A 12,135-nucleotide genomic window follows, 5' to 3' on the forward strand; every position below is an offset into this window, starting at 1 on the left:
ATCCAAAACTTGGACTCTTGTAAAAGTGCAGTTCTCACTATTACGCAGAGTAGACTGCAATAGATTTTGGAACTAAAACAAAGTGCAGGAGAAACACAGCAGACCTGGTAGAATCTGTGGAGAGATAAAACAGTGTTAACTTTCAAGTCCCGTGATCCTTCATCAGATTTTTGGATTCATTTCTAAGTCAGCGGCAAGAATTTACCAACCAAGCTAACACCCCTAAATGGCAATTTCAGCAGAGATCAAGTAAATTCATCTCTTTCTCCTCTCTATATCACATGCTTAGAACTTCCAAATGTTTTATGCATACAAATACCTTACATAATATATTCTTTGAAGATATAACTATTTCGCATGAAACAAAAGATGTTGTATATTTTAATGATTAGGATACAAGTTTTGATTAAATGGAATATATTGTAAACTGTGTAAATAGCAAGTTGTCATTTGTTAAATGTGTAAGGAAACACTATACTCTGCAATAACATATAGTATAGCATAACAAGTTATAAATCAAAAAGTGAAAAGTAAAAATGCTTACAATATCTCTGATATTTTATTCAAGTTTCCACAGTTAATTTTGCTCATTATTCTGTTCATGCCCCAGCCCTTACATATTCCTACATCTGAAAAGTAAGAAGTGATGGTGATGTTCGGCTCTCTAGTTAGGAAAGACATTGCACGTATGTGGCACTTTTCTCTCAACTTCATGATGTCACAAAGTGTTTCACAGCCAAGGTGCTTTTCAAGATTCCTCAGTATTGCAAATTCTGCAACTTGTCTAAGCACAGCCAAATCTCCAAAACTCCATTGCGATAATAACCAGATCATCTGTTTTTGGTGCTGTTGCCTGTGGGATACATGTCAGCTAGGACGATTACCCTGCCTTTCCTCAGAAAAAGAATCATCATAGGATTGCTTATGTCCACAGAAAATTGGTGAAACGCCTCATCTGACTTGAATACTTTTGTCGGAATAGCAATAACAACCTAACTTTCACACTGGAGTGGGGCTTAAACCTATGATTTTCTGGCCTCCACAACAATAATGCAAGCACTCAGTCTAGTAGACTTCAAATAATGTATGTGCTGTAAATTACATTGGTCTTCTCTTAACCAGAAGAACTAAGCAGTATTACATGTTGAGATTGTTTTGAGATGTTTTCTCCTCCAGCATTTCTTATCTTCCAACCTGGCTATCCTCCCACATGCACAAACTCAGAATGAATTAAGTCTGTTCACTGCTAGCTGCAGGCTTCCACTAGCACTAGAATCTATAAATGTAAATATAAAGCATCTGCTTGGCTCTCAAATGAAAAGCCAATAGAAAATCCATACTTCTGATTTAATAAATAACAGTAATTCTAGTGGATCATTACTTTGGTTAGTTTGAACAAAGATTGTCGATAATGTTAGCCATTGATGATATGTACAACACAGATTAGGTCGAGAATCTATTCTACTCACCCCAATTTGTTGCTGAGACAAATGACATTTGTGATTTGAGCTCATTTAAATACAAGAGAGGAGCTACTGGCAGTAATTAAGCTGCTTGAATGTAATTTTCCATTTGAGAGAAGCAGATGTTGTGGTGCAGTGGTAGTATCCCTACCTCCAGGTGAGATGGTTTAGAATCAAGTCCCACCTGCTCACATAGATGTGTCATAACATGATTCTCAGGTTGATTAAAGGTATCTATTTGAAATAATTAGGGGCTCTTGAGGTAGCATCCCTACCTCTGGCCCAGAAAATCAATTATGCAAATCCTACCCACTCCAGAGTTGTCAGGGAAGGCTGGATACATTTTAGATTGGAGGAACACATTTATTTCAGCACCTGTGGGAAAGAACATCAGCAGTTTAAATGTACGATTGATTAATTAAAAAGTCACTTTTTTGCCATATCATTCAAGACCAATTTCATCTGACGTTTTCAGGAAAAAATATTGAATACCTGGTCACAATTATTTGAAAAATGAATCTTAATTTATCACTTTCTTTCTGAATGGGGGTTCTCTGTAACCATTTCTAAATGTGACCCAGGTGAAGGTGATGCCATTGATCCCCAAATTCTACCACATAGGTGCTGTTTTTTGAATGAGATGCTAAAGAGTCTTGGGAGTTTATGGAAGATCCATTGATGCCTTTTGAATAAGGACAGGGGAATTCTACTTACTATCCTAGTCAAAATTTATCCCTTTACGAATATCACAAAAGAACATTTATTTTAATCTTTAAGATGTAGGCATTGCAGACAAAGCCTGAATGTATTGCCTGTGCTTAGTTGCCCTTGCTGATGTGGTGACCTGCCTTCATGAAGGCTATAGTTCTTCTGCTGCAGGAAGATGTCATTCAGAAAGGAGTTCCAGGATATTGATCCAGTGATGGTGAAAGGATGGAAATATGCTCCAAGCCAGAATGACGTGTGACTTGGAGGGAAACTTTCTGGTTGCAGTGTTCCCATGCCTCTCTCCTTCTATAGGGTACAGTTTCCAGGCTTAGGAGGTGCAGGTGAATGAGGCTTGCTGAGTTGCTGTAGGGCATCTTGTATTGCTGCTTCCAATGGTGGAAGTGGGAATGTTTCATTTGGATAGAGTTCTGATTAGCCAGACAGGAAAATATTGAGCTTCCCGAGGGCTGTTGTTGCAACACTCATTCAGGCAATTAGGAAAAATTCCATCACAATCCTGGCTTATGCCTTGTAGATGGTGGACAGGCAGGGAGGTGACTTTGGGAGTCAGGAGGAGTAGTACTGCAAGTTTCTGACTTGATCTTGCAGCCATACTATTTTGAATGGATGGTCCAGATCAATGGTAATCCCCAGCATGTTGATAGTGTGGGACTTGACTGTTATCATGCCATTGAATGTCAAGGGACCATGGTTAGATTGTCACTTGTTGGAGATGATTATTGCCTGACATTGTGTGGCATGAATGTCACTTTCTTTCTTATCATTCCAAGCTTGAATGTTGCCCAGATTGTGCTGCATAGAGACATGGGCTGCTTTAGTATCTTAGCAGTGTTGAATGGTACTGAACATTGTACATTATCAGCAAACGCCCCAACTTCTGACCTCATGATGGAGGGAAGGCCATTAATGAAGCAGCTCAAGGTGTTTAGGTGTAGGACATTATGCTGAGGAACTCCTGCATTAATGTCCTAGGGTTGGCCTCCAAAAACCACAATCCAGTTTCATTTGTGCTAGATATGACCCCAAGCAGAGGTGAGTTTCCTCTCTGATTCATATTGACTCAGCTTTACTAGGGATCTTTGTTGCCACACTTTGATATTAAGAATAGACGCTCTCATTTCATCTCTGGAGTTCAGCTATTTTGGACCGAGACTGTAGCAAGTTCAGGAACCTTGTGACAACTGTGGCAACAAAACTGAGCACTTACATTTATTCAGGAAAAAATGTACTTTGCTGTTTAGTCCAGCAATTATTGCCCACTCCTAGTTGCCCTTGATAACGGAGGTGGAGAACTGCCATCTTGAACTGCTGCCCCCTATTTGGTGTAGGTACCTGCATAGTGCAGTTTGGGAGAGAGCACTAGGATTTTGATCAAGTGACATTTCGGAATGGCAATGGAATTCAAAGTCAAAATAGTGTGCAGCTTGGAGGAGACAATATAACAGTTATTACACTTCAATAAATATTGCCCTTCATTTGCTGTCAAGCACTTTAGGCCATTCAGAGATTGTGAAAGTTGTTATACAAATGCAGGTCTTTCTTCTTCTTCTCTATAGCCTTTATGGATCAGGCTAAGATTTAAGTAGAGTGCTTCTCTATTTAAAACAGAGTGCTTCTGAAATTTCCATTTAAGCCACTGGATAAAGTTCTTGACAACTGGGTGATTTTTCAGTGTAATGGATACTGGCCATTGCCTTTTTAGGCTAAAAATTTAAATCTATTAACTGTGAAATGTTGTATTTATTTTACTAACTTACATTTTGAACTTCTTTGAAAAAATAATCTAAGGAGTTTATTTTTAGTGATGAATGTTTTCACTTTGTGGCAGCACTTGAAACTGAACTTGGAAAGAATGTTTACATTTTCCTTTTCTTACATGGTGGGTTTTTGTCAAGAGTTTTCACTCAGAAGATGAACTCACTTAACTTTTAAAACAACACTTTTTAAACCGCACTTCCTATCTATGTTCAGCTACATAGATCTGAAGATCAAGAGTGCCCAAGTCAATTTAATAATTCCTTTCATAAAGTATAACAATTGCTGTTTTGCAATGCTGTAAAATCTTAGAATGGGGCACAAAGAGCAGTACAGCACAGGAACAGGCCCTTCAGCCCACCATGTCTGCACCAATCATGATGCTACTCAAAACTAATCCTACCTGTCCCTGCACATGGTCAATATTCCTCTATTCCCTGACAGTCTCCTGACCATAGATCATAAACATCATCACATCAGGATGAAAGCAGCAAACACTATCTTGAATGATTAAGACATATAAGTGTTGCCACTTGGAACAATGTAGATATTCAAAGTGCAGAGTTAGCATCATTAGATAAGTCTTTGAAATCTCTCATCAACAAGCTACTAAAAGGACAAACATTTCTTGCATTACTTATGCTGTTACATTTGCATCCATACATATGCTGTTATTTCACAACTGATAAATCAATACAAAACTGTCCAACTGTCCACTCGGCAACAATAATTCTTCTAATAAATTCTTTTTCTAATAGTTGTATGTTTTCGCAATGGTTTATGCTTTGTCAATGGCTCCCTACTTCCCCACTGTATTGAGCACTGTGTTGTGGGTACTGAGAGAATTAGACAGTTGCCCCTCACTGCTTCCTGGTAGATTTGCTTTATGATTGTTTCCTAACTTAAGTTACCTAAGTTTTCTGAATGTGATCTTTCCTGAAGGAATGCTCTTCTGTGACTGAGACTGGACACATCCTTGAGCCAACAGTGGAAAAGGCTTCCTTTGCTTCTAATCCAATAATTTTGTATTTTAATAAGTGCAAATGCATTTCCCTGGCAACAACACCTCAACCAATGAAAAACACCCAATCCCTTTAAACTATTGAATGGGTGAATTTGTGCATGTGTTCAATTAGAGGTTTCTTGCCCTACATTCTTTTCCTTCATCTCAAGTTTAATTCTGCCAACATAACTATTATTTTTCATTACTAGCCTTAGAGTTACTCAAATAGAATGTCCTTTGAGCAGTTTCAAAGCTCATAATACAGTTAGTTTACTCTAATTATAACATGACAAAATACCTTGCACTCAAAGACTGCCTAATAGAGGCACCAGATGTGAATGCACAACAATCAAATAATGAAGAGCAACTCCAGGTTTAGAATAATAGTTAAGTAGTAAGCTTATTTAGCTTAGTTGAACCTTACATGATAGTTGTGCACATTTTTATATAAAAAGTGCAGTTTTACTATGTTTTAGATTTCAGGTCAAACTCATTTTTCTCTAATTACATTTTGGCATCTTTTCTTTCCCAGGAGTTTATGCATTTGGACTTTTTGCCACTGATATATTTGTAAATGCTGGACAAGTGGTGACAGGAAATCTAGCCCCCCATTTTCTCACAGTCTGTAAACCTAATTATACAGCACTGGGCTGTCAGCACGAATCTGTGCAATTCATCAACAGTGAAGAAGCCTGCACTGGCAACATAGATGCCATTACAAAAGCCAGGAAAAGCTTTCCATCTAAAGAGGCAGCATTAAGTGTGTATGCAGCAGTCTATCTGGCAGTAAGTAAATTTGTTGCGTCCTGTTATCCTTTCTATAGCTTAATTGCAGTGACTTAAAAAGAATTCTGCTCAAGCAATCAAACAAAATTGCTAAAGGAGGCTACAAATTTCTCCAAATGTACAGCAAATTTTTGACTCAAAAATGGAGCAATTATTTATAGAGTTATATCATGGATCCAAATTTTTGCCTCAGTGAGAATTACTCTAGACGTCTGATGACATCTCCTAATCTGTTTAAAAATACTGATACTTTATTACAACTGGGACAATGGAAATGATTTTATTTTATTGATGTTTAGTTCAGTTTGTTATACTGGTTTGCCTCATATAAGCATTATTTTCAATGGAAACATAGGAAGCATCATTGCCACTTATAACTATTACAATTAGCACAAACAATCTTGAGGATAGAACCACACTGTATATGAAAGGAAATTCCAGAAACATTTAAAGCAGGACTTCCAAATAAGTGGGGATTGAGACCCCAAGTGGGGTTTGGAGCTGAAACTTGGAGTTTGTAAGCTCCAAGTCTCCAATGGTCACAAATGGAGCTCAAACTGAGTAATAAAAATTGCATCCTGCACTAACGGATATGCCTCCACTTTCACAGAGCCCCCATTGCTGTCACACATTTTACTTATGTGTACACCCCAACTGTTCTCACTTTCAGATTGTGATTATTTTCACATCTCAAAATGGGGTCACAGTAGGAAAAGGCTTGGGAAGCCCTGATTTAGAACTATAGCTAGCAAGAATGTTACACAATAGGAAACCTGTATTAAAAGTAGTGAAAAAGAACTGAAGAAGGAAAGAAACCAGGTAAAGAAGTGACACTTATTCAGTTAAATAATCATAAAAAGTTTCGCAGGTTAATAAATGTATTTCTTACACTTTCAACTTGTGTATACCTGATCATATCAACTCATTCTATAAAGACATTTCTTCTCATCGTAGCACTTTGCTAATTGTGTTGAATCTGTGCCCTTTTGTTGCCTACCAATTTTGATAATGGAAACACCACATTAATTCTAACGTTCATCTATTCACAAACAAGCCCTGTCCCATTGAGTATTTTTGGAGGTTGGGTGTCTCTCTGGTCATGCCAGTCTCTGGGTAATATGTTGTGTATCTTTGAGCCAAGTTAATGGAAAGCAGACTAATTTCTCCAAGAGGCGATAGAACACCTGCAATGTCCATATTCCTGAGTTTTTCCGCTAAGATAGGCCATACACCAGCCAGAGATTCATTGACAGATTTAGTAAATTAAAATCTGGGTTATAATAGCTGTCCGCAGCAACTAATTTGATGTGCTTACTGCATCTCTATAAAATCAGTTTCCCTTACAATTTACTACATCTACTACAAACACGTGAGCAGTTTATTTTCTTCCACCTTCCTGGAACTTTGTAATGTGCTGAATAAGCTGCTATGTTCACTAATAATCCAATGATGACAAAAATAAAGTAATTAATTGTATATCTTAATACCAATTTGCTACAATGTATGCTGTGAGCCTTTATTTTATGCAATGACCTTTAATGTGGCACCTCTGGAAGTCCATGTACAGTACATTCACTGATTTTCCTTCATCCACAGGACATGTTACTTCCTTAAATAACTCCAGCACATTGGTTAAATATGATTTCCCTTTCATAACATCAGGTTGACTCTGCCTGATTGCATTAAACTTATTCCAATGCCCAGCTGCAACATCTTTAATAAGTCTCGAATATCTTTTCTATGAAGATGTTTACTGGCCTGTAATTTCCTACTTTATCTCCTTTTTATGATAAAGGAGTTTCTATCTTCCAGTCTAAAAAGACTGTCCCCAAATCTAGAGAGCTTCAGAAAATTAAGTGCATCAACTATCACTTATGACTTTTTTTAAGACCCTAGGATGAAGTCAATCAGGACTCTAGCACATGGGCAGCATAGTGGCTCAGTAGTTAACACTGCTGCCTCACAGCGCCAGGAATTTGGGTTCAATTCCGCCCTCAGGTGACTGTCTGTCTGGAGTTTGCACATACTCCCCGTGTCTGTGTGGGTTTCCTTCAGGTACTCTGGTTTCCTCCCATACTGCAAAGACATGCAGGTTAGGTGGATTGACCATGTTAAATTGCCCATAGTGTTCAGAGATGTGCAGGCTAGGTGGATTAGCCATGGGAAATATGGTGTGGTACAAGGATAGAGTGGGTTGCTTCAGAAGGTCAGTGTGGACTTGATGGGCCGAATGGCTGGATGCTTGTAAAAGAAATAAGAACAAAAGGGAATATATTTAAAGGAATGTTCAAATGAAGCAAGGGTGATATGAGAAATCAACTTTTGAAACACAAGTTGATAGGATGATGCACTGCTTGGAAATATAATGGAGGCAGGTTCAAGTGAAACCTATCTCAGCCCATCGCTCTGACTATTCACTCAGTGCCACTTCTCTAATGAGATTTTTCTCAGATCCTCCCTCTTTTCTATTTCCTGATATATAGCTACTTCTGGAATGTTCCTTTTATTCTCTATAATGAGGGCTGGTGCTTGATCAATTCATCTGCCATCTCTTTATTTCCCATATGCTATATGCATGGATTTCCAGAAGACATTTGATACAGAGCCTCACAACAGACTTGTGAAGAAATGTGTAAATCATTGTGTAAAATAGACAGTGACAAAGTGGATACAAAATTGGCTGAGTGATTAAAAAAAACAGAGTAACGATCAACGTCTATCTTTTGGGATGGAAGAAGTTTCGTAGGGAAGTTCCCCAAGAGTTGGTTTGGGACCCTTGTTTTTCCTACAATCTAGGTCTAGGTGTGCAGGCATCAATTTCCAAGATTGCAGATGACTTTAACCTTGGAATAATTGTAAACTGTGAGGAGGATAATGTGGAACTCCAAAAGAACATTGATAAGTTGGTGGAGTAGGTGGATGAGGTTCAGTACAGAGAAGCAAGAGGTAATGCAGGTTGGCTGGAAGAACACTGAACAACAATACAAAATAGGGGGTATAATTCTAAATGAAATGCAGAAGTAGAGCGAACAGGATGTGTATGTGCACAGATCATTGAGGGGGGAGAAAGCAGTAAATAAAGTATACAGTGTTCTCACCTGCGTTAATAGGGGCAAAGTGTACAAGAGCAAGGAGGTAATGGTGAACTTTTACAAGACACATTTTGGATCTCAGCTGAAGAATTGTGTACAACTTTGTGCACTACATTATAACAAAAAAGGATAGAAATGCATTGGAAAGAGTGCAGAAGCAATTTACTAGAATGGTTCCAGGTATGAGAAACTTGGTTTGAAGCAGTTGGGACTGTACTAACAGGAATGGATAAGGCTGTGAGACGATCTGATAAAGGTTTTCAAAATCTGGATAGGCTGGACAGAGTGATAGGGTGAAGCTGTTTCTGCGTGTAAAAGAAACAAGAACAAAAAGGCGTAGATTTAAAGGAATGTGCAAATGAAGCAAGAGAAAAATGAGAAAACAACTTTTGAAACACAAGTTGATAGGATGATGCACTGCTTGGAAATGTGATGGAGGCAGGTTCAAGTGAAATGTTTTAGAGGTTATTGGACAGTTATTTGGATGGTAGTGGTGTGCAGGGATATGGGGAAGGGCAGGAGATTCACACTAGATAATAGAATCAGTATAGGCACAATGGGCTGAATGGCTAGCTTTCTCTCATGTGCTAAATTTTCCCTCCTTAATAATTATTTTGTCATTCTTTGTTTTGTCTTGTATTCTGACCTGTGACCTGTCCTTTTTTTCGTTCTTCATAGAATGCATGTATCAGGTTTTAAGTCCAGCATTTATTATTGCCCATCTCTCATTGTCCAGAGGGCAGTTAAGAATCAACTACATTGCTGTGCATCTGGAGTCACACTTAGGCCTTTCTAGTTTACCATGAGTGATGGGTCCGTCCTTTGGAATTGCCCTTACTCAAAAAAAAAAGTTGATTGGCTGAATGGATGGTTTGCAATAGAGTGATTTCAAAAGCATGGGTTCAATTCCTGTACCAGCTGAAGTTACCGTGAAGGTGTTGTCTTCTCAACCTCTTCCCTTGCCTGAGGCATGTTGACCCTTAGATAAAACTCATCACCAGTCATCTCTCTCTAATAAGAGAGCAGCCCTATGATTCTCTGGGACTATGGTGACTTGACTTTTACTCATTGGAATGTATAAATTGTGTGTTCTGAAATATCTGCCACTGCACCTCTATTGTCCTATCCTTCAATTTAATTTGCAAGTTCAATGTAGTCAGCACTGGTCTCAAGTCTTTATGACTGCCCTTACTTACTTTAAAGGAAAAGGTATTGGACCCAATGCATTCTCTTTCAGTTTGAATGTACAATTCAATCACACTATGGTTACTGCTACCTCATCTTCACTATGAGGTTTTTAATTAATCCTACCCCATTGCAAAACACCAGGTCCAGTATAACCTGCTCTCTGGTTGCCCCCAGAACATGGCACTCTAAGAAATTATGCTGAAAACTTTCGACTCTTCTATGTTACTTTTCCCAACCTGACTTTTCCAGCCTGTGTATATTCAAATCTTCCATAATTGTCATTGGGCCGTTCTGACCAGCTCTCAGTAATTTTTTCTTTATGCTCTACCATGTGGCTACAGTAAACGAGCTTGTATACCTCTCCCACAAGAATCGTTTTGAATCATAGAATCCCTACAGTACAGAAAGAGGCCATTCAGCCCATCAAGTCTACATCAACCCTCCGAAGAGCATCTCACCGAGACCCACACCCGTAACTGTTTTTTTACTATGGCTAACTAACATAACCTGCACAACCCTGGACACTACTAGGCAATTTTTAGCATGGCTAATCTACCTAACCTGCACATCTTTGGACTATAAGTGGAAATCGACACAGACACGGGGAGAATGTGCAAATTCCACACATACATTTGCCCAAGGATGGAATTGAACCTGGGTCACTGGCATTGTGAGGCAGCAGTGATGACCACTGAGCTACTGTGCCACACTTTACAAAATGCCTTTACAATTTCTTATTCCCCATCCAAGCCATTTCCACATCATAGTTTCCTCAACTTCAATCACCCCTCTTTATTGTGCTAATCAACTAACAGATATCCCTTCACCTGTTCCTACCTTCCTGTCCTTCAATATTTAGGTGGATTTAGCCTTTGGTTAAAGAATTTTAAACAGAATGTGTAATCATTGTGACATTAAAAGGTTTAAGATTGTGATTCAATTCTCTTTGTAGATGTATATCACGTGTACTGTGAAGGCTAATGGGACAAGACTTGCAAAACCTCTCCTCTGTTTGGGCCTCATGTGCTTGGCATTTCTGACTGGAATAAACAGGGTAGCAGAATATCGAAACCACTGGTCAGATGTTGTAGCAGGATTCATCATAGGAACAGCTGTAGGAGTGTTCTTGGTAAGTAAACATCAAAATAATTAAAAGAAAATGTATCAGTCCATCCTTAAGTTATAGCATTGATTCTGAAGAGACAGTCATCAGTGTTCCACAACTACTTTACTTGAAAATTGGGGAATCAAGTTTCAACTCATTTCATCAGTAAACATTTAACCAGTGTTTAATTCCGTGGTCTAAGTTGTGATATAATGCTACATCTACATAACATTAGACATTCCAGAGGCAGCATGTTAATTCAATATTTACAATATTTCTTATTATTGGTTTTCATGATTCTTCACACATTGCTTCCTTGATCATTTTTCACTCGCAATTGATTCATACCACATGTAATATATTAACAAGAAAATATGAAGATTCTAGAATGTGATTCAATCAAATTAATAAAAATTTGCTGAGTATGATTTTCAGATTTTGCCATTGAAATCTTAATGATTAAGTATTACTACAGCATATATATTGCTTAGAGTTTGCAAATAACAAACATGGAGCTTTAGTTTAGGGAGCAGAGTGAAAATCCTGAATGACTGTGTCATATAACACTCATTTTACTGTTGAAGATGACACATGACACACAAATGATGAAATGTGCTTTGGAAGTCATTCAAAAACGTGAAATATGAAGTGATTTTTTGCATCCTTTTGTTCTACTTGTATCTTGATTTGTATCTATTATTCTTAAATATTAGAGGTAAATTAAATTCTGTTTATTTAAATTATTTTGAGTGTTTCATTTTTTTTCAGTAAGTCAGTGAAATTTTGTTTTCTGTCTGTGCTACAAGTTTCGGAGAAAGAATGGCATTAGCTAAACACATGCTGCAGTTAAACAGAAAACACTAACTTAAACCAATGTAAATTTGAAAATAACTGCTGTGAATAATCCCGTCAAAGATAGCAATTGCTTTGACAAGGCTGAATATATGCTTCTGAAAATATAAACTATTAAAAAAAATGTCAACAGTATTAACATTATTTTCTGAAAACACATCC

General features: G+C 37.9%; 1 protein-coding gene across 1 annotated transcript in view; it reads left to right on the plus strand.

Moving 5' to 3' along the window:
• Positions 1-12,135, plus strand: part of plppr5a (phospholipid phosphatase related 5a) — a 98,433-nt gene that overhangs the window by 57,919 nt on the left and 28,379 nt on the right. Inside the window, exons 3-4 of the mRNA XM_048602270.1 lie at positions 5,483-5,736; positions 10,969-11,145. Coding sequence (XP_048458227.1) covers positions 5,483-5,736; positions 10,969-11,145 — 431 coding nt within the window. The remainder of the gene's footprint in view (positions 1-5,482; positions 5,737-10,968; positions 11,146-12,135) is intronic.

The sequence above is a fragment of the Rhincodon typus genome, chromosome 10, assembly GCF_021869965.1.
Source record: "Rhincodon typus isolate 14 chromosome 10, sRhiTyp1.1, whole genome shotgun sequence".
NCBI classification, from domain to species: domain Eukaryota; kingdom Metazoa; phylum Chordata; class Chondrichthyes; order Orectolobiformes; family Rhincodontidae; genus Rhincodon; species Rhincodon typus.